The sequence below is a fragment of the Balearica regulorum genome, chromosome 3 (assembly GCF_011004875.1).
Source record: "Balearica regulorum gibbericeps isolate bBalReg1 chromosome 3, bBalReg1.pri, whole genome shotgun sequence".
Classification (NCBI taxonomy): Eukaryota; Metazoa; Chordata; class Aves; order Gruiformes; family Gruidae; genus Balearica; species Balearica regulorum.
This window is the reverse complement of record NC_046186.1, coordinates 62,645,079-62,671,258: the sequence shown is the minus strand read 5'-3', so window position 1 is coordinate 62,671,258 and position 26,180 is coordinate 62,645,079. Positions and strand designations below refer to the sequence as shown.

The 26,180-nt window shown below is 39.5% G+C and overlaps 1 protein-coding gene across 3 annotated transcripts in view; it reads right to left on the bottom strand.

The window, feature by feature from the left end:
* The window catches only part of EYA4 (EYA transcriptional coactivator and phosphatase 4), a 163,517-nt gene that overhangs the window by 123,165 nt on the left and 14,172 nt on the right, over window positions 1–26,180 (bottom strand). For all 3 annotated transcript variants that reach the window (XM_075748128.1, XM_075748129.1, XM_075748127.1), the window contains exon 2: window positions 20,509–20,609. In XM_075748128.1, the coding sequence (XP_075604243.1) occupies window positions 20,509–20,541 (33 nt within the window). In that variant the 5' untranslated portion in view covers window positions 20,542–20,609. The remainder of the gene's footprint in view (window positions 1–20,508; window positions 20,610–26,180) is intronic.

Genomic DNA, 26,180 nt, shown 5'->3' with positions numbered 1-26,180 from the left:
TTTCTTTGTTTACTGCTGTTTTGGGAACTAAGAATTTTCTGCTGAATTAGCAGATATTTACTGGCTTATCAAAATTTGATACTTAAAATATTAACATATTTCAGTATTTAAACAGTGACTTTTTTGCTGGAGAGTATCTGGTTTTTAAACTGATTCATAAAAAAAAATAATCTCCAAACCATTTCCACTAAATTTTATACATTAAAATATTTACACTGACAGCAAGTGTGAAAAGTGTATTTTTTTCATAAACACGGGGAGTTTTTATCCTCAAATCAGCTCTTCCCTAGCATTCAAGCAAACAATGTTAAATTTCATGTAAACGGAACAGACCACTCCAAGAAAGGGCAGGATCCACTGTAAAACTGTGGTGGCCCTAATTTTAATCTATGATTTCTTTCCTTCAAGGAGAGTTTGCAAATTACTGAAGTCCCAGGGAAGCAATAACTCTTAAGTCAAAAAGTAATACTGGTCTTAGGCACTTAGTCTGCTATTCAATATATACAGTAATAACATTTTAATAAAGATGACTACGACTATTCAAAAGAGTCTAGCGTCATATGAATGGGGGAGGTCTTTAACTGATTGTGAAAACTGTATATAATACTTTTTTCTAAAACGACACAATCAGTTCAAATTGTTTACACTGCATAATAAGTAGGATAGATTTAAATTCTAGAAGTTTAATGATTTAAAATGTACAATACCATACCAGGCAGTGTAAAATGGCTCATAATACATGGTGAATTATATACGTAATGACTGTCACTGTTGTCACAACTAGAAGACCTCTGCTGGCATAGTAACAGTTATGCTTCCCACTTAGTACACATTTTCTGCTAACTATAAATGCTTGGTTTGTTCATATTCGATACATGTAAAGATTTTGTCATTTATCCATAATTATAAAAAGAGGGGACTCTGTATTTGAATAAAATATAAGTCTTTAGAGTATCTAAATGTTGTCACAATTCAAGGACTTGATTCTTTATGAAGACAGAAAATGGATGTCATGATCTACTGGAATTATAGTATAAATTTCTTGGTAGTAAGACAGATGTTGGAAGTTTTTCAAAATGTACCGACTGGAGACAGGATCCAGGATATGCAGGTGTACAATGAGGCTACTAATGAACCTTAGGCTGCTATTCATCATAAACTGGATTCTAGAAAAATTTTTGCCTTCTCCCAAAAGATTTACTCAAATATATTTCAAGCAAAGTAAGCTTGTACTGAACAAAAAAAACCACCCCAAAAGACCATTTAAACACAGCATCCCCACCAGCCTAATTGCATTGCTAAAGCAATTCAGTTTTTTCTTCTACATAGATGATGCAGTATTTCCCATGCTTTCTTACTGTATCACCTACAACAGCTTTAGAATAGAATAGAATAGAATAGAACAGAACAGAATAATTTAGATTGGAAAAGACCCTAAAGATCATTGAGCCCAACTGTAAACCTAACACTGCCAACTCCACCACTAAACCATGTCCCTAACTGTCACATCTACTTGTCTTTTAAATACCTCCAGGGATGGTGACTCAACCACTCCCTGGGCAATCTGTTCCAGTGCTTGACAACCCTTTCGGTGAAGAAATTTTTCCTAATATCCAATCTAAACTTCCCCTGGCACAACTTGAGGCCATTTCCTCTCATCCTATCACTTGTTACTTGAGAGAAGAGACCAACACCCACCTGGCCACAACCTCCTTTCAGGTAGCTGTAGAGAGCAATAAGGTCTCCCCTCAGCCTCCTCTTCTACAGGCTAAACAACCCCAGTTCCCTCAGCTGCTCCTCATATGATTTGTGCTCTAGACCCTTCACCAGCTTCATTGCTCTCCTTTGGATACACTCCAGCACCTCAGTGTCCTTCTTGTAGTGAGGAGCCCAAATGGAACCCTTTAATATTAACTGTGCCATAGTGATTTCCATCTCTGCACCAAAAAGGCACATCTCCCTTGCTCCATGTCACTTGTGTGAGTAGTGGGTAAAGCAAGCACAGCAGTTATCTTCCATGTTCTAGTACATTCTGCTATTAAAATTATTTGTAACTAATAGCTTCCTTCAAAGGAAGTACAACAAGCACAAAGAAGCCGAAGGATGGTGGCAAGCCCACACAGCATCTACCCAGTTATGTATCCTTTCAGTGGAAGACAGTGCCAAATATTACAAACTGTGCAATACCTTTATTACACTTCTAGCATTCCCTTTTTATTAATATAGAATACTCTTGTCAGCTCCAGAAATGAGAGAATGATTTATTCTGTCATTTTCTTTCCATTTGAAAGGCAGCTACACTTTCTCTTTATTTCTAAGATGAATCTTTTCTCCATTTCCTCCTTTTAATGTGACATCATTAAGTTTATGACTCATAGGGCATTATAACCTCACAGTATGTATGATATGATGTCAAATGGGAAGCCCTGGGAATGAAGCCAAGTTCCAGTGGAGCTTATGGATGTCAAACTCACAAGCATAGCTGAGTTTGGCCTTGGGTAATTCACTCATTGGGTTTCTCTAAATGGAGGTATTTTCTTCTGGGAAAGTAGAAAAGTCACACATGCAAACTTACCAGGTGACATCAGAAACATTTATAGATAAGAAGACAGCTTAGTCTTCTCCCCCAGCTGGACTGAGCTTACTGTTGATCAAGAAATGGAAGACAATGGCAGAAACATGGTTTTGGTCTTCACATAACAGTAACCTCTTTATGCAGTCAAATGCAAAGGTCTCACCTCTGTAGCAGTAGTCATGAGACAAGATTCCTCCATAGATCTTCATCACCATCATAAAAACCTTATTCTTATGAACAGTTTTACACACAAAGCTGTGCTGCCTGCTTTGTACTGTGGCATCTGTTAAAGACCATTTTCCAACCCCAAATTTTAAGGGAAACTATTTACAATCCCCTGTGAGAGACGATTCTTATGAACTACAAGGAAGGATAGGAAAAAAATTAAAATAAAGCAGCTAGAGATGTTCCCTGCACGATCTAGTATGTCTGTGCCCCTAACGAGCTTCAAGATTTTTATAATGGTCTGATTATCTAAGATTAATTTTTTGTTATATTAACCTCAAAAGCCACCACTGAGCAGCAGCAGGGACTGATTCTACCATTCTCTCCCAGCAGACAGTAGTAAAGGGTGGGTGAATACTGGGAACAGACCAGGTTAGCTCCAAACATCAGAGGATGTTCCATGAGCCTCTCCTAGACAACATTTATTTCATTTTTCAAGTAGTAGCCAGTCATGGCACTTTGATGTTTTGTTACAACAGCAGCAATTAAAAGTATAAAACATGAAAAGCAAACACAGTTGCCTGGCGAAACCAACAGCCAAAGAGCCGTCTATGAACATTTCAACTGTATTATTCATCCCAGCGGGCAGCCATGCTGCATTTCACATTTCTACATTACTATATATACTTGATCAAAGTATCCTCACAGTTGTCATTTACACATTTGGTTACTCTTTTCCTCCATGGATGCTATTTTCCATCTTTTGCTCTCTTTCAGAATTAAAAATTTACAAGAAAAATCACACATAACATATACATTCCTATTTATACTTTCCATTAAAATTTCCTCAGTGAAAATGTAATTCTTGCAAAAACAACTGAGCTAGGTATTTGTCCTGGTTTCGGCAGGCAGCTGGCATAGTGCTGTGATTTGGATTTAGGATGAGAATAATAAGAATTTAGTCTCACCTCCGTGCCTGGTAAGATTATGGAGCAGACCCTCCTGGAGACTATGCTCAGGCACATGGAAAATAAGGAGGTGATTGGCGACAGCCAACACGGCTTCACTAAGGGCAAATCGTGCCTGACATATCTGGTGGCCTTCTATGATGGGGTTACAGCGTTGGTGGACAAGGGAAGGGCAACTGACATCATCTACCTGGACGTGTGCAAGGCATTTGACACTGTCCCGCATGACATCCTTGTCTCTAAATTGGAGAGACATGGATTCGATGGATGGACCACTCGGTGGATAAGGAATGGCTGGATGGTTGCACTCAGAGAGTTGTGGTCAACGGCTCAATGTCCAAGTGGAGAACAGTGACGAGTGGCATTCCTCAGGGGGTCGGTACTGGGACCAGCACTGTTTCACATCTTTGTCGGCGACATGGACAGTGGGATCGAGTGCACCCTCAGCAAGTTTGCTGACGACACCAAGCTGTGTGGTGTGGTCGACACGCTGGAAGGAAGGGATGCCATCCAGAGGGACCTTGGCAGGCTGGAGAGGTGGGCCCATGCGAACCGCATGAAGTTCAACAAGGCCAGGTGCAAGGTCCTGCACATGGGTCGGGGCAATCCCAAGCACAACTACAGGCTGGGCGAGGACTGGATGGAAAGCAGCCCGGAGGAGAAGGACTTGGGGGTGTGTGTTGGTTTTGCGTGGCAAGGTTTCGGTAGTGGGGGGGCTACAGGGGTGGCTTCTGTGAGAAGCTGCTAGAAGCTACCCCTGTGTCTGACAGAGCCAATGCCAGCCGGCTCCAAGACGGACCTGCCGCTGGCCAAGGCCAAGCCAATCAGCGCCTCTGTGATAACATATTTAAGAAAGAGAAAACCAGTTAGAGAGCGCTTTTTGCAGCCAGAGAGAGGAGTGAGAAGATGTAAGAAACTCTGCAGACACCAAGGTCAGTGCAGAAGGAGGGGCAGGAGGTGCTCCAGGCGCCGCAGCAAGATTCCCCTGCAGCCCGTGGTGAAGACCATGGTGAAGCAGGCTGTCCCCCTGCAGCCCATGGAGGGAGGATGAGGGGGTGTAGAGATTCCACCTGCAGCCCGTGGAGGACCCCACGCCGGAGCAGCTGGAGACACCTGAAGGAAGCTGTGACCCCGTGGGAAGCCCGCGCTGGAGCAAGCTCCTGGCAGAACCTGTGGATCCGTGGAGAGAGGAGCCCACGCTGGAGCAGGTTTGCTGACAGGACTTGTGACCCCGTGGGGGACCCACGCTGGAGCAGTTTGCTCCTGAAGGTCTGCACCCCGTGGAGGAGACTGATGTTGGAGAAGTTGGTGAAGGACTGTCTCCCATGAGAGGGACCCCACGCTGGAGCAGGGAAACAATGAGAGGAGTCCTCCCCCTGAGGATGAAGAAGCGGCAGAAACACCGCGTGATGAACTGACCATAACCCCCACTCCCCGTCCCCCTGTGCTGCTGCGGGGGATGGAGGTTGAAGCCGGGAGTGAAGTTGAGCCCGGGAAGATGGGAGGGGTGGGGGGAGGTGTTTTAAGACTTGATTTTATTTCTCATTCCTCTACTCTGTTTTGCTTAGAAATAAATAAGATGAATTCCCTCTCTAAGTTCGGTCTGTTTTGCTCGTGATGATAATTAGAGAATGATCTCTCCCTGTCCTTATCTCGACCCGTAAGTTTTTTTTTTTTTTTCATTGTACCTTTTCTCCCCTGTCTAATGAAAGAGGGGAGTGATAGAGGGGCTCTGGTGGGCACCTGGCCCTCAGCCAGGGTCAACCCACCACAGGGTGTTGGCTCATGAGAAGCTCAACGTGAGCCGGCAGTGTGCGCTTGCAGCCCAGAAAGCCAACCATGTCCTGGGCTGCATCCAAAGAGGTGTGACCAGCAGGTCGAGGGAGGTGATCCTGCCCCTCTACTCTGCTCCTGTGAGACCCCACCTGGAGTACTGCGTCCAGTTCTGGGGGCCCCAGTACAAGAGAGACATGGAGCTGCTGGAGCGAGTCCAGAGGAGGGCCACGAAGCTGATCAGAAGGCTGGAGCACCTCTCCTGTGAGGACAGGCTGAGAGCGTTGGGATTGTTCAGCCTGGAGAAAAGGCGGCTCCGGGGAGATCTGATTGCAGCTTTCCAGTACCTGAAGGGGCCTACAGGAAAGATGGTGAGGGACTGTTTATGAGATAGTGTAGTGACAGGACAAGGGGTCATGGGTTTAAGCTGAAGGAGGGTCGATTTAGATTAGATGTTAGAAAGAAATTCTTTCCTGTTAGAGCGGTGAGGCACTGGAACAGGTTGCCCAGAGAGGTTGTGGAGGCACCATCCCTGGAAGTGTTTAAGACCAGGTTGGATGGGGTGTTGGGCAACGTGGTCTAGTGGAGGGTGTCCCTGGCTGCAGCAGGGGGCTTGGAACTAGATGATCTTTGAGGTCCCTTCCAATCCAAACCATTCTATGAGTCTATGGTTCTATGAATGTTGATAACACACTGATGTTCTTAGTTGTTGCCAAGCAGTCAAGGACTTTTCAGCTCCTCATACTGCCCTACCAACAAGCAGGCTGGGGGCGCCCAAGAAGCTGGAGGGGACACAGACAAGATGGCTTATCTAAACTAGCCAAAGGGATATTCCATACCATATGACATCATGCTCTGTATATAACTGGGGGGGTGGGCCAGGAGGCAGGGCAACTTGGGGTCTTGAGGATCAACTTCAGGTGGTGAGAAATTGTGCAGTTCATCATTTGTTTTGCATATTACTATCATCATCGCTATGTTCCTTTTCTGTCCTATTAAACTGTCTGTATCTCAACCCATGAGTTTCGGGGGTTTTTTTTCTTTCTGTTTTTATTTCTCACCCCCATCCCACTGGGAGCAGGGGGGGTGAGCAAATGGCTGTGTGGTTGTTTTAGCTGCCTGCTGGGTTAAACCATGACAGTATTACAGATGGTATGAGTATTATATGTTAAAAAAATTGAGAAAAAGATTCACCTTCCACCTATGTAACTTTCCCATGTTCTATGTCTGAATGTAATTAATGAAGAAACAACATTATGTCTCAACAGTGCAGTGTACAGAATATTTGTCATATGCAAATGGGGATATGGACAACACTTTACACACCTCCTGTATGTTGAGAAAAATATTCCACATAAAACTGTCAATACTAGTGTCATTATTCTGCACTTCAGACATTCTTTCTCATCTATGCACTGCAATCCTTTTCTTTAGAGGAATTAATGTGCCACTGCTACTAGAGCCTTGCTACTGGAGAGGTGAGAATAAGTTACAGGAATTCAAAGTTGTCATACTATTTCATTAAAATAAACAACTTTGTTGATGTTTTCCATTTTAGCTGAGAGTTACAGGACAGCCTTGCCTAGAAAGACTTTTAAAATTACATTGCTTAAGCAGTGATGGCTCCAGTTAAATCCTTCCAGTCTCCAAGGGGCCAGGTAACTAGCACTGCACAGACATCGAAAAGAAACCATGCAAACCATGCACAGCCAAAACTCACAAACTGAGTCTCTTCATTTGAACGATTGCTTAAAATACTACTCATGAAGAAAAATACATGTTACTGTATTTTCTTCCGTTCACTATCATGGTGATGGCTCAACTGGAAGACAAAGAAAGTCTGCTGGAAGGATACTGGCTACTACTAATGGCAATAAAGTTTCAAACTCCAAAAAAGCTTCAAACTCCAAAAAGGGAAATGTCCATTTCCATAGAATAATAAAGGAGAGATTTCCAGTGGGGTTTATGAGCTGTGTCATTTCTTTTCTTTCTTTCTTTTTTTCTTCCTTTTCCTGAGTTTTATGGTGTACTCATTATGTTTTTTTAAAATACACTAGACGGGATTGTGAATGTTGATATTTTCTCTCATCTTTTTCTGAAACTATGCTAGCAGCAATTATAATTTTTGAGCACTGTGCAGCACTCAGCTGAAAATTTCAGATGTTTTGAAATACTGCATCGTTCCTGGTTAGACACTGCATCCTGTATTCACTAAAGGCCTCAAGAGTGTCCCTTGAGGCTGCTGGAAATCGGAGGAGGAGAGCTAGTAGGTCAGCTCCTGCTCTTAGGACATGCCAGATGGGTTTCTGTAACTGGTGATTTTAACGAAGCCACACTCCAGCCCTTTTACAACCAGCTGGCATCCTTCCTCTTCAATGCACGTCATGTTAAGTGAACCCAGACAGCAAAGACTAAAGCACTGTCCCTGGCATAATTACAGTTATTTGTTAGCTCCACGCTCTTACAGGTAAACTGGTTGAATTTGGAAGCATGATTTGCAGAGCTACAATCACGTCATATCTGCAGCACTGAGTATTATTGCAAGATCAGTTATAAATGGAAGTACATTTAGACATAACATTTTACAGAGGTCTTTTTGATGCACAGTAGGCTCTTCATAAACGTGAGAAATTCATTCATCCATGAAGGAATATGTAGTACAAACTCACTGACCATTATAGTCTGCTTTTTATCATTATGTATTTTAGCATGTAGACCACACCAAGATTTCCTTGTCTGACAAAATATACAATTTCCCATACACCACAGAAGATGAAAGTAGCAATTACAGCGATCTAAACATACCTCTTTTTCTCCTGTCTTTTTTAAGTGCTCACATAAGCTCTTTGCACAGTAGGTCTGCTTGACACCCTACTGATAGGCTTTCCACAACTGGTGAATTTTACAGCTGCATGACACAAAAATAATTATGTTGGGATCAGGCTCTATATATGTATTCAATTTTTGTAGACATAAAAAAGAAACATCAATCATTTCTGTAGCTGCATGGCTACAGAAAGTGTAAAATGTCAATATTCTAAATAATTCTAAGTCTTTTATCATTACACAGGCATTTAGATAAAAATGTAAAGCAAGTCTGTAGACTTTCCAAACCTATCAACTGCAGACAAATTCAAACGTGATTATATCTGGCAGGATGTCCTGTTAGACAGTTATTCAGAGTCTTATCACAGCTCAACACCAGGACTTTCAACAGAACTCTTGACAAGGTTAGAGTCCAAACCAGAACACATCCAACAGCATCAGAAAAGCAGCTGAAGTGTAACATTACTATTGTAATACATCTGCTACCATAGACATACTCTAAAATACAGTTTAAATTACACGATGAGATTTTCAGTAAATAGTTCAGGATAAGGTTCTCAAAATGTTAGCTAATTTTACCCTGTTTAAATGAAAATTAGATATTATTTCAACCTGGAAAGTTCAGGCCAATGTTGATTTTTCAGGGAAATCTTATCAGTATGTGTTTGCTTTTGTCAAAATTAAGTACTATTGAACTGTAGTACTAACAAGAAAGAACTGAAGAGTGATGCATCACATAACTGCCCTTGGTCCTACAGACTATTCCTCTACTGCTAATTGCATTTTGCAGTCATGTCCAGATTAAATTCAGCATCTTGCAAGAAAAATGTAACAGTTTCCTTCAATTAATTAAACTCTGGATTCCTTGTCTTAAAAGCAAGTCATGCATGAAACTCAGTATGCTATCAACTCCTTGGAAGCCTATGATCTTCACTTGTGATGCCCTGAAAAGTATGGTTTAAACTGTCATTTATTACATTTATTAATAAACATTTAAAGGCATTCCATTTGAAATAATAAAGTGATTATATGAGACCCTTTGCATCCTCAAAAATATGTGAAAAGGGGATAAAATTATCTTCATTTTTATGAATCTTTATGATTCATTTTTATGAATCTTTTATGAATGAAGTACTAAAAAAACCATGAAAACTCATTATCAAAGCTATTTAACTTGGGCAGTGAATTTGAGAACACGATAGACAAACAGTTAGGTAACAGGATAAAGAGCAGGATGTCCGGATGTCCGTAGCCCATCAAAGCTCTAGCATCACTAAAGAACCACTGCAACTACATGGAAGAGAATGTACAGAGAAAGAAATAAACTAATACAGATTATTTAGCGTAAACTGAACATGTGAATGTGCTTATGACTGGTGCTTCAGCTTAGTCTGTGTACTTAATCACTTGAAAAGGAGATAGTAGATACATAATGGAAGATGATAACCAGTAGCTCAGTGTACAAGAAACTGATTAAATGTATATAAAGGAAAACTGTGGTTGGATTCAAGCTCCTGAACAGTTAGAGCCCTGTATATAGGATCTGATTGACAGTGCACAGCACTCACTCTTGCTATCTGCTGTACTTCCCTGAGAACAGAGACTCCTGTGTCTGATGCAGTGAGGGCTAAGTGAATCAGGTTCCTGAAATAAGTGAGATTAAAAGCATCCTGGAACAGCGCATGGCGACCAGCAAGTGAGCAAGTGAAGTTCAGATGCACAAAATGGGTCAGGATCCCTGAAGGCCAATACCTGCCAGGCTGTTTAAATAAATGCAATTAGTAGGGGTTGATGTAAAACACAGGATAACAAGATAACTGAGTCTGTTAAGTAGAGAACACATTGCTCCCTCTGATGGTAAAACCTACTGAAAGGATAGAAATGCTCCACAGATTTCATTGCAGAATTATTTTAATTTCTTTATTTGAAAAATTGTCATACTATCAAGTTTACTTCATATCTGAAATAAAACAAGCTAAAACGGAGGAGAGGAAATGACAGCCCATCCCACTCAAGGAAATGCCTGAACTGCTGGGAAGCAACGTGCTGCACTCAAGGCACAGGCTACTAGAAGAATTTTAATGGCAGAGTAAGAATCTTTCAATGGGTGGAAAAAAAGAGCAAATAGAGGTTTTTCTAACTGCTCAAGGGACACTATGAGGATCTCCATTTAGTGAACAAGTTCTTTCTCACACTTGTTCCTACCTGGGCTGATAAATGCACAAATCCTATTTACTCAGAGGCTGTAAAAAGAATTCCTAAAAACGGTTTAAGCACACATTACTTGCTGCTGGTTTCTGAACTACAATCATAGTTTGACTTTTTTAAAGAAGGAATTTAGTATCGACAGTGCTGTGACCAGCAACATGAGGTTCTCAAGCTGCGGGTGTTTATTATGTAAATCTCAAACACGCTCAGGTGGCACCCCAAAGCATTTCACTACAAAGCCATGAGCGGTACCACAGGGAAGGTGACTGCGTGACAAACTGAAATTTGAAAACCTGTGCTAATTTTTTAATTAATAATTAAATAAATTAATTAAATAAATTTTAGCATTGCTAAAAAGAAGAAAACCATTCTTTTTCATTTCAGAAATAAGTGAGGTGTGCTTTAGCTCCTTCCCCTGTATACTTTGACTGAATCACATAAACAAAAATTTCATATGGCCCAGAATCAAAGACTAAAAATGTAAAGCCAAACACAGTTTAACAGAATCGGGAATGACTAAAGATTTTTTTCACGACAGAAATCCCATTAGTCACTGCTTCCACCACACACACACAAAAAAAAATCCTAAAGAGCAAAAATCGGGTTCAGTTAACATTCATTCCCCTATGTTTAACCTAAGATTCAGATTTAACATTCCAGCTCCATATTACCTTATCAAATTATATCATATATGCCTTGAAAATTCTATGATGTCCAGTATTTTCCAGACTGGAGCCTGTGGGGGCTGAGAATGGGAGGCAAAGCAAGAGAAGGAACCAAAGAAGCATTAGGGATCCACATTCACCTTTCTTCCAGGTCCTCTGAATCAGAGACACTCTCCCAAGTACCTTCCCTTGTACCTGACCTGCTAGTCAGATGTGAAGAGCATACTGAAAATGCAGATAAGAATGCCAACCTGCATACACCTGAGTTTAGCAACAAGTCCGAGTAGGACACCTGAAGGATCCCAAGAATAAAACCACTGTGTTTAGTCCCCACTTTGAAACCTATTTCGCAGCAGATTCTCTTCCTTTTGATGCTACCAAATTCTAACTTCAGCAGGTGTTTTCACAAGGAAAAAAGTAAACCCCTCACATATTCTCTATTAGCATTAAAAAAGCCTGTCAGTTGGCACTGGAAAGTAATATCTTATAAACTTCTTCCAGAAATTTGTCAGGAAAGCCACACAGCATGCTGAGCACACTAAAAGTATTACATTGGCAATACATATATAATACCATAATATGTTGGGCCTTGTTACACTGCTATTTTTATTCCTGTTAAACAATTAAAAATATATTATTGTAATGTTGCTATTTACTGTAAAGATTGTTTTTTTCCAGTGCATACCAGTGACAACTTATGTTATAAAGAACATCTGACCACAAGATTGTTCAGATCTCTGTATACAGCTTTTCCTTTCACTACAGGAAAGCACATTAAACTTTTCAGATTAGAATTTGTATCAGTCTCAAACACAGAAAGAAATGTCTTCTCTGCCTATTGCCCAGCTACAGCTCTATCCTCTACTGGTGTCAGCAAAAGAACACGCTGTCACCAACCAGCAAGTCCTACTGCATTTGAGACTCAGGCTTATCCAAAGGCACCTGTGCAAACCACTGGACTTTTTCTCTTTTTTTTTTTCTCTCTTGATTTGTTTTAAGCAACACACCTGGAAAATGGGAAAAACCTCATGACTGCACTGAAACACAAAAATTTTACTCTAAAAGTGGCCTAGGTTTTCCATGGTAAGTAAATTTTCTGTAAAAACACCCTTCAATTTCAGGTACAGGTTCTTAAACACTTAGACGACTACATATCTTTTCAGAGTATTTCTCGGCTCTGTTGTTAGTTGACAAATGACAAACACTCAGCTTATTAGTGGCTCTGGTCAACAACATTCTGGTCTGGTTTTGCCTTAAATATCATGAAACCAATGTCAGGATGCAGTTAACATATATGGACAAAGAGAGAGTTATGATAAACTAGGTCTCTTGCCACATTTAAGAAAAGGCTTGTTCAGTCAGCTCTGGCCTTGGCTGAAATAAACTTAGTTTCTCACCTAGAAGTTGCCTTTATAAGAGTAATGCTCCAACACAAACCTGACGTACCTGAGCTGCAACGGTGCTGCACGTTTGGGTGGGTGGATCTCTTGGGCTAAAGCACGGTCACGGCTGAAGTACAAGTGCTGACACGCTGCGAAGCGCGCTACAGCAACAATATTCTCATCTGTCATCAGGTGTTGCTTTCAGGAGCATGGAGGATGAACCAATCTTAAAACAAATTATTTTACTAATTAATAAATAATAAAATAAGCAACACAAGTTTTGCATTGTTTCTTCAATGCGAGCCTCTGGGACAAGTTCTACCTTAAGTTATATTACAACAAAACTGTTTCCATTCACTGTAGCCATAACATTTCAACACTCTTTAACTTTTCCTCTTTTAAGTTGCTACAGATTTAATCTAATATAAAAGAGCACAAGGATGTGACTGTGGTTTAATGGGTCTGCATGTGCTCAATGTGTTTAAGACATACTTTATAAAATAAGAAATTAGATTCTTCTTCTACTGTCATTTTATTATTTAAAAATGTAACACTTCTCCCTGTCATTCTTCTCTTTTTTAATAGGACTTTACTTGCAAGCCAACCACTCAGATACTGAGGTAGAGCTCAGAGGAAAGTTACTACTGGGAGAAGAAAGAAACCGTGACCGTTATATGATGCTGAACAAATATTAGCCATAGCCACAAATCATTCAGAAGTATTTGCTAATAAAATATTTCTGAAATTATTGCTTTTATTTTGTACTGTATTTCCAAGTCTCTTCCAGAAAACTATTTGAGCCATGCCTAACTTAAAGCGCATGAGAAATCCCATCGATTTCATTGGGCTTAATCACATCCCTTAAGTCGCACACATTCTTCAGCACACTGCTGCATCTGGACTTTTTACAATAATCAAATGAGAATAAACCAAATATATGTCCAGTGTAATCCATACTTTTCACATGAAAATGTAGACATAGTCATTTAATAGACATGAAAGCGCTGGGCTTTTAGCCTTACGAAATGAAAAGGCTGGAGAAGATTGATTGGTTGTCATATTGTCAAATATTTTGTGTGCTTTACAAAACTCTAGCCCTTTTTTTACTGAAGAAGAAAGTATTTCTGGACATGTTAACATCACCTGGACACTGTCAACATCAGAAGCCTAAGCTGATGTACAATCACTGTCCTAAGGAAATTATTATATTTTCATTTTGCATTCACAGATAGGATTGACATGGACATCCTTGGAATTTTTGTGAGTAATTCTAAGTTAACATGCAATATTAAAATCAATTTAAAGTATAGCATTTATAAACTTGGCATTTAAAATGCTTAAACATGTATCACATCTTACAAGCAAAATTCATCTGCAGAGCTTGAAATGTGTCTGTCAGATTCTCATGATTTAATATAAAGAAACACCATTTATAGGGAGAGGCAACACCTTTTATTAGACTGGTTCATATGTTTCAAATCTTATGTGTACATGCACATATGCAAACCTTAGGTGAATAAGCCTTTGTTGAAGCTCCAAAGAAGGTCTAAGTCAGCCCAGTTTTCAGGCCTTGAAAAGAAATTTTTGTACCTGCAATTTTTTTCCATTTTTTTCCTAGCAGTATTTTCTGTTAAGTCACCTCTGCTACCCCTATAGCATCAGAGCTATAACATCACTATTAATACAAAACACCATGCTCCAGGAACCCTAGAGCCCTCTGTGCAGAAGACGGTATCTATCTTGAGGGAAGTTCATGTACCTTATGGAAGTAGCAATTTTCCCAAGGAGTTTCATCCCTAAAATTCCAGTCTGGGGCCTCTCTGGAGCCAGGAATACCAGTCATATAACAAGCTATATAGTAGTTATGTGTCAGTCCTTGTCAGCACTCCAAGGACAGTATGTGACAACAGAACATACTTCTTTTATTGGTTTCCCTTGTTATTAAACACAGCCCATACAATGCCTTTCCATTTAAACCTCTGATACTGACTAAGTAACATCTTCCAGGAGACAGGTGGAGAGCTGAACCAGAGGAGACGTGACCATGCCGATGACAGGAATGTGTCTGTTTGTTTGCCAAGCCCTCTTCTCACCCCATCTTGCAGGGTTACAAGCCATGAATGTTATTCTGTCTCACTCTCTTGGATATTTTTTTAAGAGACTGTCTATTCAGCTTTTAAAGAAAAGTGTTTTCAAATCATAATTTTAATTAACACAGAAAGAAACGCACATTTCTATTATGTGTGTGTCAACAGTGAACATTTGTATCTTTGACCAATGCTAAACTGTATTTCTCCAAGGATATGCAATTCATACAACACACAGCTCAGTTTATTCCTCATCTCAAAATGCATTATCTGCTTGTCTCTTTTGGTCTGTCCCATTTGGTGAATAGGAAAAATAAAACACACACACAACCACTAATGCAGCCTGGAAAAAGCACCTTTGAATTTATCACTGGTGGATTATGGTATAGAAGTGACAGAATGCTGAAGTGGTACAAGACAAAATAGTCAGAAAAACAGTATTTATGTGTTCGCAGATGTTGTTACACCATATGTAAAGGTCTTGCAGCAGGGAAAGAACAGCAGCGATGTACCTACATCAAATTTGTTGGAATGTGAAAGATTCAGCCCTGTCAATTTTCCATACTTTCCTATTAGATTACAGACAAGGAATGATGGTATTTTACACTTTATTCTTGATCCACTGTAATTCAAAGTGGGTGATACTTTTGGATCATACACAGCAAGCCATCTCTCTGTGCCAATTTCTGTGTCTATAGATAGGGGGTAATAAAATACATAAGCAACTCTCAAAAATGCTCTGAAATATACCTTGGAAAAGACATGCTGATTTTCTTTTACTTCAACTGACTTCAAGTTATGCATTTTTCTTCAATGATTGTTTTTAGTCAAAAGCAAACAATCACTCATTAAGGCAACTATTTTTGCTTGCTAAACCCGTAATTCCTTCAGAAGGTACTCGCTTACTGGTATTTAATATATTTCATTCCTTTCGTAACGTTGAAATATTTGTGCATACTGCCAGCATTTCATGACCAGAAGCTAGCCTACATGACTTCCAGAGGTCTCTTTCAACCAACATCGCTAATTCAACAAGACAAATTGCCTGTAATATTCTGAGTCCTACAAATACTGATATCACAGAGATAAGAACCACAACATGCTATGCCACAATACAGAACAGTCTTCTAAACTGTGACTGACATTTAAAACTCAGTAAAAGAGTTTAAACTATTTTTCATTTCACTGAAACGAGCTTTAACCAAAGTTCCCAGGGCGCAAGCAGGCTGCCCACCCCGGAGGGGAGAAGACTAAATGCTGCAGGCGCAGGGCTCACGCAACAGAGAAGTAGCTACAGCTAAAAACTGAAATGCAAGGGGATCACATCTGACGCCTTCACATGTTAAAACAAAACAAAAAACAGGGAAACAACACTGTCTGAAAAGGTTGCCAGGGATTGTCCAGCTGTAAGTAGGGCATAAATGCAAGTAACAGGTATGATAGTCTGCATAATCTGATGAAAAACAAATAACTTACCCAGGGCACAATGGAGATGATTGTCCAAACGTCACAAAAATGAAAACCTGTTCAGTCAGGTTTAGTCTCACATCTGCTAGTGTCCTGTCCTACAGCACTGCAATCTATTGTTTAATTCTAGGTTAAAATGAAGTAATCTAAATATGCACGCTGTTATATAAAAGGGCCAGGGGATGAAATTACACCAGTTTCTAATAAGGCCCTTTGAAATCCTAAACTAGCAAGTTAGCAGCCAAATTATTTTTCTTGTACTAATACAGATTGAACAGCAAACAATGACTAGAAAAAAGATAAAATAAAGAGTGTAAAACCTCTGTAGTTCTCAAAATCCTATGTTTGTTTGCTATACCAAGGCACAACATAGGACTATTTAGGTGCTAAATAGTTATCGTTTTATTAACCATCTCCAAGACCAGTCTTAAAAAACTTTTGTCTCCTGATTACTGGATTCTTCATAAATACAAGATCTGTAAGGTTTCCTTCTCTCCCATTTCAAAACTAAATAGAAGAATTTTTAACATGCATCTTTTTGAAAAAGTTAGAATTTAGTAAAAATCAGTATATTTATTTTGAACTATAGCAATAATAGTAATATAAAATCTAATGTGTTTCATTATATCTTCTACTTTTTTAATCTAGTGTGTATAAAATCTATGGCAATCAATCAGAGTTATTAAAACTACAGTTTTACCTAGCTACATCTGTCTGAGTAAAATCAATTTATGTGGCTTTAAGTATTCTCTTACTTGATAAGTAGCAGCCTGCACATGGTGACAGACATCACACCAGAATATAAAAAGGGCCGTTTGGTTATTTTCTTCTGTCTGTAAAATACCTGTGCTACAGGTATTTTCTTCTATTTCTTTCAGAATACCCATAAACAAATTTCCTTCCTATGCAGGATGTACGAGCATATTCTGCATCTGAATTGGGAAAGAAAAAGAGAGTAGTGAGCTCTTTAGGACACAACCTGCCCCTGCCAAGGGTACGGTACCGCTGATAAGCCCCAGCCCAGCCCACTCCATGCCGGCTGCAGGAATTCCCTGGATCTCAATGGCACCTGATGGAACCCAGCTCTCCTCTGTGGCAGGCAGTAACTTGCATCATTTTCCTGCTGATCTTCCAAAATACAGCTATTTACCTACGTGGTTGTGTGTGAAGACAGGAAAAGCGAAGTATAGTGAACTCCACTGTGATTCTGACTCTTTTGATCACTGTACAATCTAGATTCAGACTAGACTCCCCCACCTCTGCCACATGGAACTGGGAGCGAGAAGGCAGAGGAAAGCAAGCATGACAGATTTCCTGGCACGGAGGCTCTATGGTACGACAAGCAGGCAAGGAGCCTGACTTCTGGTCAGTCGGTGCATAAGGATTTAAAATGTAGCAGGGGCGAGGAATTTACTACAAATAAAAATAGGGAAAATAAATAAATTAGTGGCATAATGCAATAAATGGTGTATATATTACATCTAATCAAGACGGCATCTCAGAAAACACAGCAGCTGCTCAATTCAGTCAAAGGCACTTCTTTAGAGGCTCAGAGAACAGGGGTGCACTTAGATTTCTGAAGCAGCATGTGGTCACACAGTCACTGCTCTGAGACAAAAGTGGAAGAGTTTATTTGTTGTAGGGCAACAGGGATGCTGTAGAACTGCTCATAACTAAGATCATATCAGTTTCACCTGACTGTGATACAGTTTAAGGACAGCAATCATAGAACCAATCGTTTCTTATTACTGTATTTTAAAAGAACAGAAGACAGGGTAACCAACAAAAACTTGAGTTAGAACAATAGTAGGGATCTCAGAATTATGGAGAAGACCGTCACAGTAAAAGCTACACGATAGTCCATCATATTCAGGAGGATGACCTACTTGCAGAAATTAGGATAATTTCTTTTCTTTAAAATAAAACTTGAAAATTAACCTCATTAACTAACCCAAGTAAATGTGCCTGGCCTCCTTTCCCAAGGATGAACTGCCCGGGGAAATGAATTCAATAAAGGAACCTCTCTACTCAGAAAACTCAACTGTCCATCAAACATACTATCCAACAGCAAGTACCTTCTAACCCATCTCGGTTGCAGAGACAGGCAGTCTTTCAAGTAACCAAGGACTAGAATATTCGGGGCAAGGTGCCAGCACAAGTTTGAGGACAGGTCTTGCATTCATGCTTATTCACACAATCTAACACGCTTGCAGCAGTGGCTAGATCCTTAGGCTCCTTGAATTTCCGTGATCTAAACCTTACGCGTCCAGCTCCCAGAGAGGAATCCTGAAGATGGAACGAAGTACCTAGGCTCCTTGAACATGTCAAGAATCAGGAATCCTGCACGATGAGCAGAAACTGCTTAGAGCTAACCAGTACAAAACACATTAACAACTACAAAACACCAGAACAGTACAAGCAGAAGGGGTATAAGGTACACATCTCCAGTTTCCTGGAGCTTAAACCACCAAAGCCTTGGCTAGAGAACGCCTCCTTCTACCCGAGATCTCTAGCCTACAGTCCTGTTGAGCGGCTTTTAAAGAAATAAGCCAGAAACACTATTTTCTTTTTAAAAACTTGGCTGTGAGAGGAGTTGAATCCTGATATAATAGTGAAAAGGCTCTTGAAGTGGGGAAATCAAGGTTCGATATCTGCTCTAGGCAGACAGGCTTCACACCACAATTCCTCTTCCCAGGACACTGCCCAACACCTGGGTGAGATCTTAGTCTGGGTGCACACCTGGATGCAGGGAGTGATAAAAGGGGACTCTTCCCACCCATTACATTGAAGTTCTGCCACTGTTCAGCAACGAGTAGGAAGAATAAACTCTTGTATCACAATTTTCTGTGACACTAACGATAGTGTAAGGACAGCAAGTCCTATCTCCATATGCAACAGGGCACAGATTTCACCTCGGTCTGTAATTTGCAAGACTTCTCGCGTATTAGCATAAAGCTCTGTAGTAACTATGAAAAATACTGCAGAAATTAGACTACGATAAGGTAGTAAAATGGCTACTAAAGTATGCATTTATCAGGCATCCAGTCGTGCAACAACATTTTAACCACTATGAAAACATATTTTTGCACTAAGCTAAACTGGCTCGTCTACTTCCTATTAATAACCCTACTATGCATACTGCACAGAATAATTGTTTCACAGACTATGAGAGAAGAACTCCTACTTAATCTTTTATGACCTTTATAAAACTTTATTAAATTATGAAGCCATGCAGCTTTTATATGTTCTAAAGTTTTGGTTGGGAACAGTTTAAATACGTAAATCTGTGCAGATGTCCTAAGTAGTGCCACCATGGTGACTTAAGACACTGTTAAGACTTTCCAGTTCTGTACTACTTTAAATTAGCAATAAAACTCTAATCCAAGATAAAGTCTCAGATAGGAGCTATCCAGTCAGGAGCAAAGTACTCCTTATTAAAGTAAATTACTGACATTTTAAAAAGACATGCAAGCTCTTCTCAGTTCCTTGCAATTGAGTTACCTATAAAGTCTCTGCTATTAAAAAAAGATATTAAAACTACTTTATTACATGGATAACCTCTTTCAGCATGTCAGAAATAGAAATATGAAATCTCTTTATTGATCTTTATTACACTGAGCCCAAGCTGGGACTCGTGGGGATCACAGTACTGACGAAGTCTGCCAGTACTAGAAATTAAGATGCTAAAAACAAAGCCAGTACTTTGGACGGCAAGCCCAGCCAACTTTAAATTTGATGGGAGCATGCTGCCTCCTCAGAACTACAGCCTGGCGGTAAGGAAGTCTGGAGAGCACATCCTTAAGGGAAAGGAAAAATTAGAAAGGAAAAAGGAGAAGAAATGTCCACCCTGTTTGTCCCAGCTACTTCATCGATGACAAGGGGAATCTCCCTCTGACACGGGACAGGGAGATACACTGCCAATTCTCACGGTCCCCTTGAAACAATTCACATATGTCATCTGCCACAATCTGACCATCTGAAATTTCTTGCTCACATTTTTGGTAACTCTTGCTTTAGCAAAACTGACAGACCATTATGGATACACATTTTGATACAATTATTTGAACAAGGCATACCACTGTGCAAGCTTTTAACATTTTATTCTTCCAGTGTACCTTAATTATATCCATCAGCCCTCCAACAATTTTAGTTCTGCAAAATCCTATATAACTATGATCTTTTACCTTCAACAGGTAAAAATGAAGATTAAAACCACTCACTTCATGTATGACCACTCATTTCATGCATGAACTAGGAAAAAGTTTGAATCTAAAAGCTCAGAAGCTTTCCCCAGATCTTACTACAATTCTCAAATCCAAAGTAAAATCCCTTCAAACACAACTTGAACAGAATTCAATTTATTCCATTCAGTTTAGCAACATTTGTACTTACTGACTGTTCACTTAGATCCTGAGAGTCTTCCATGGAGGTTATTCACCGTTCTTTCCCCCACAAGCAGAAATTATCTTCCCTTCAATTTACAGCTCAGTAGTCTAAATTAAAAATAAGAGAAAAAATTAACACGTTAGTCTGTGATCCTCACTCCTCAGGTAAATCTGCAATAAACAAACACCCTAACAGGCTGTGATTTCACTAAAATCTGCAGCAAAGTTGCCATTGACTTCTATGAAGCCTACTTTCATATAAAATGTTTCAACACCTCCAGTATTGTTTTGGGAAACTAAAATACACCGACAGAAACAGGAACACACGTAAGTAATAACTCTTTAACTCCTGCAAGAAAAAATGGTTATGAAAACAAACCAATAAAAAAGCTAAAATGTTTAATACAGGCAGCTGTTTAAGTAGACAACAAAAGATAACCCTTGGGAGAATATAGTAGAAAGACAATTATGGAATGCCGAATAAAACTGCTTAATACACATTTAATGATATCCTCTTAGTCATTAAGTGTCTGGCAGAAAAAGGTTATTATGCAATTATCAGCATGAAGTCCCCTCTCTAAGGTCCATTAAATTCCTTCAGGATTAAATAAAATACACGAAGTGCTTTATAACAAGCAGCTCCCTATAAAGTGCTAAATGACAGACATTTACCCTAATTATCTGCTATGTCTATGCCTTCTCTCATAGGGTGAATCACTCTCATCAAATATTGAGATCTTCAAAAGGAAAATTGGATTTTCTAAGAGTTCTGCAAATGAATGATTATGGTAACCTTAACTATAAAGCCACACAATTATATTACAATCTCCATTCTCAGGAAAGATCCACTTTGGAGTTATGCAAAGTTGCATAATTTAGAACAAAACAAGTGCCAGGGATATTTCATATATGCAATAATCTTAATATTATTAATCAAAGCTAGTGTTCCATTTAAAAGAAAACAAACTATACAACAGTATGTAAACACATAAATTAAGGAACCCAAACAACCTGGATTTGTTTATCAACAAGGCACCATTACCATTTATCAACAAGAAACCACTACCTGGGAGTATGTCCAATAACATAAACATATTGTGGATCTCTGTTTTAAATTTTGACCAGCAAACGTTTATACCTTATGCTACCTCCAACCATTGCTCACCTGAGCTTAAACAATGTATAGCTCTGTTGGCACTCGCAGAACACTTGAAGGGAAATGGAGCTACAAGCCATTGCACCCACATATCCCCATCCACCACCTTATGTCGCCCTGTGAATACCTCCTCTCTTAGTCTGAAGTGCCACTTGCTTGCCATATCTCCATTTACTCCCCAAAATTTCCTTGTGTTTTGCATTAGGTATTTCCTAGAACATACACACATGCACGTTTACAGCCCCAGTCTACTTTCTTTCCAGTCTCACCTTTATTTCCCCTTTTTCCTGCCACCAAATTACACTCTTCTGTTTTCCTTCCCTCTTCTCTAAGTTTCAAAAAGATTTTCATTGACATTTCATTATTTTTTGCCATGATGTTACATAAGAAAAAGACCGATTGCAAGCAAATCGTGGTGCATGTATTTCACCTTATCGGAAAGCTGAAAATAATTCCTGTTTTTCAAAATGGCTTCAGTCTCCTCTCAATTTCAGAGGGATCCAAGACATCAGCGTCTTCACCCATGATGCCTTCACCAAAACAATAACCACCTCCCATGTTTTTTTTGGTTCATATGGAGCCCACGCCCTCGTGTTTGTAAAAATCTTCTGCAGTCTTTGTCCACCAGAAATGAAAGGGGAATAGAAAAGCTTCTTTAAAACACCCACTACAGGCAAATTTCAGAGAGGAGCCTACCAAAAACAATGGGTATTTTGAGAGAAAGCAGCTCTACACGGCATTTCCTGTGGCGGCCCCTGCCAAAGGAGGCAATTCCAAACACAAAGGCAAATTTTCACAATCAATCCTAAAATATTCCATGAATAAGTTCAGCACAAAATCTGCTTTAATTTAATTAAGAGTTTGAAGTGCGTGCATGTTATTGCATTAGTAAGACTGCCTGCAGAAAGAAATGGCCAAGTGCTCAGTAGTAAAATACAAGATTGGGAACAGATTGTTTGACTGTTCCTAAGTTTACTGACTGAAAGTCAGTACCTGGTTTGCATGGAAACATACAATGCTCTGTCAGTCACTGAAGGTGATGGATCTCTCACTTTGTGTGTGAAACAACTACAACTCAACTGTGGAGCCATACCATAACAGACAGACCTATATTCATGTTTCTTTCCATATTGATCATGATCTTGGCTGGAGCACCTCTCCTGTGAGGACAGGCTGAGAGAGTTGGGATTGTTCAGCCTGGAGAAAAGAAGGCTCTGGGGAAATCTAATTGCGGCTTTCCAGTACCTGAAGGGGCCTACAGGAAAGATGGTGAGGGACTGTTTATCAGGGAGTGTAGTGACAGGACAAGGGGTAATGGGTTTAAGCTGGAGGAGGGTCGATTTAGATTAGATGTTAGGAAGAAATTCTTCACTCTGAGGGTGGTGAGGCACTGGAACAGGTTGCCCAGAGAAGCTGTGGCTGCCCCATCCCTGGAAGTGTTTAAGACCAGATTGGATGGGGCTTTGGGCAACATGGTCTAGTGGAGGGTGTCCCTGCCCATGGCAGGGGGGTTGGAACCAGATGACGTCTGAGGTCCTTTCCAACCCAAACCATTCTATGATTCTATCTTAGCCAAAGCACACTAAAATCAACAGATGGAGGTCACATTTTTCCTTAAAAAAAAAAGTGTATCAATATTTTAAATACATCCTAACCATGTAAGTCCAACAGCAGTCTTCCTATTAAGAACTGCCTATGACTCACCGACAATATGTGTGTTGTGTCCCAAAATTTAGGTGGATGTATCCACTGGAACGCATCACTTTATATGTCACCTGCATTAGTCATCTTCTAAAAAAACTGACCTTCACAAATTTTTTACTTACTTTACTGAATTGCAAGACAAAGACAAGCTTCTTTAATCTTTTCAGAAATACATGATGTGTTAAATATATCCTTTGCACGAACACGCTATATTATAATAGTTTCTAGGGCTGTGTTGTTCATCTTCACACTGCCTCAAAATTCGAATACTCTTACTGGAAATGGAGCTTTTTAAAATAAAATACAGAATTAATATTTTATCGGTATTCTATCTATCAATAGCTAAATCCTGCTACATTTTGAGCCCAGTTAAAGCAGCTGATTATAACTATAACCAACTGCTAACACAATGATTTTTATAATGGCAGTTATGCCAATTGCACTTAGACCAAATCCGTTAGGGTTTACTTTTATAAATTTGTAAAAGAGGAGAAAAACCATTAGAGAACTCAGTGATTTAAATAAGACCAACATTACTCCCTAATAAAGATATAAAATTAAAGGATAATAGTAACCTCGTGCTGTTTTATGAGGCAATAATCCAGTTACCAATTCAACCTTGTAGTTTATCCCATCAAGGGAAGCAGATTAAAAACAGAGGGAGGGAAGGCACTCTTATCCCTATTATGTTGCAAGTGTTTCTAACTGGGTTTAAATATTTTTAAAACTGTTGTTAAAAGTCTTAAACTCACAGACAAGCCAGAATGAAGAAAAAAGTCTGTTTCTGCCCTTGATCCAGTCCTCGCAGATGTGGCTTTAAAACTGATGAAGTGTTTTATGCTCCCAGATAAAAATTTTACCTTTCTAAGAAATGTCTTAATTAGGAGGATTCCTGACTTTCCTCATCAACAAATGCATTTAAATCTAATTTTTTATTTATTTATTTTTATCTGGGGGAATAAAACACTTCATCAAATTTAAACTGCAACTTCCAGGACTCGACTATGAGGAGAAACATGTGTTTCCTCCCAGAGATACACCCACAAGTTAAAAAAAATAAAAAACTACTTGAGGATCTGCTGCATGCCACTTTGTAAATGATTGAAAATGTAAGAGAGCAAGGGCATAATCTCTCCCCTTGCAATGATTTCTTCAGAAAATTAGAATTGCAACAAATAAACAACTGATTGAGGCAGTTTCATTATCTATGTGATGTCTAATAAGATCCTGTGCTGCAACTTTCATGAGCTCTAGGCAGAATGTGAAGCTTGGGGATCCACAGGTGAAAAACAGCCTTAAAGCACTTGACGTTTCCCAAGTGTATTTCAGAGGCTGCTTCAGTCAGCCAGATGGAGAGATGGAGCTCCAAGAAGAATCCATCATCTGGAAAAGGAATTTGGCCATCAGACAAAAATTTTTCACCCTTTCATTTCAACCCAAAAGCTGAGGAAAAAAGTCTTCTCTTGGTCCACTAGGAGTTGGATCCCTCAAATGAAATTGTTGGAGGTGGTGGTCCTCACTTTCTACCACAACATTTTCTTTCACACGATAATCCCCTTGTGTACATTGTCAGATTCTTTTTATTCTTTTTCAACTGAAGAACATCTACTATTGAGGTTATACCATGGTGATGCCCTGGCATGATGCTCTGGCAGCATAGTACAGGAGCTGCACGACGTCAGTCAAATTTACTATACTGTTTTTACATTTTGAAATGTGTCGACAAGAAGCCTAGAGAATAAACAGAAAGAATGCTGCTGTGGTTAACACAATTAACTCATAGCCACAAAGAAGAACTCATTTCTACCACAGTCACAGGTTGAGAGTCAAAATGTTAAATGAGAAGTTGTCACACACAGAACAATTTCTCATTTGCTAGTGCTCTACTTCAGAAACCTGTGATAGTAGAATTACTTAGTGCTTATAACTGCAACTGGATGTGCGCAGGACGTGCAGCAGTATGGCGTCAAAAAATGAGCAGAGCCTCCAGGGTCTGAACTCCTCCAGCCTCCGGAAAGCCTCTGTCTAGGTTTGCACCATTCTTACAGACCATCCAAGGAGAGTGAGGTACATTTGAGGCATGAAAGGCTATGCAAGGCAGATAATGAGAATCCGAGCAAGGAGCTAGTGCATATGCACTGCAATCTCACTAAATCAGATGATTTCATGCTAGTTGTTTCCCATGAAATTCACTTTATCTGAAAGAACTGGAGAAGGCAATAACAAACAGGCACCATCTAACATTCAATCATTTCTTACTTAGGAAAACATTCTTCTAGTTCTCTGCACGCGTATCACCTGTAGTCTCATGTGAAAAAGATAAAATATAACCTAAATTAAAAGAAAATGAAACCAAATGCTGATTTATTAGAATTTCAACTTAGCCTACATCTACAATCAAAAACTGTATTTTGAACAGTAGAAACATACTGCTTTCTCAGTCCCTACTGGTATCACATTTGGAAAAGAAGAAAGGTCCATGCCCCAGATGAGGTATGAGACTGATGTGCTTTATAACCTAGCTTTCTTCAAAAGTCAAGTGAAACTATTAGCAGACAAGTCAATAAGAAAAAAATACTAATTTAACAGTTTTAAAATAAACAAAATTATAACCGTAGGGCTTTCTAGAAACTGGACATCACTGTCTGTCCTTGTTTTGGTAGAAAAAGAAGACATGTCAGCTTTCTTATGCTATAAGGCAAAATGAAAATTCAGCTCTTAACATAATCTCAGAAAAGCTATTGCTTGATATAGTTCTCATAGTTAATTAATTTTAGCTTCATAGGCTTTTGTGTTTTCTCTTATACAAGTGCTGTATT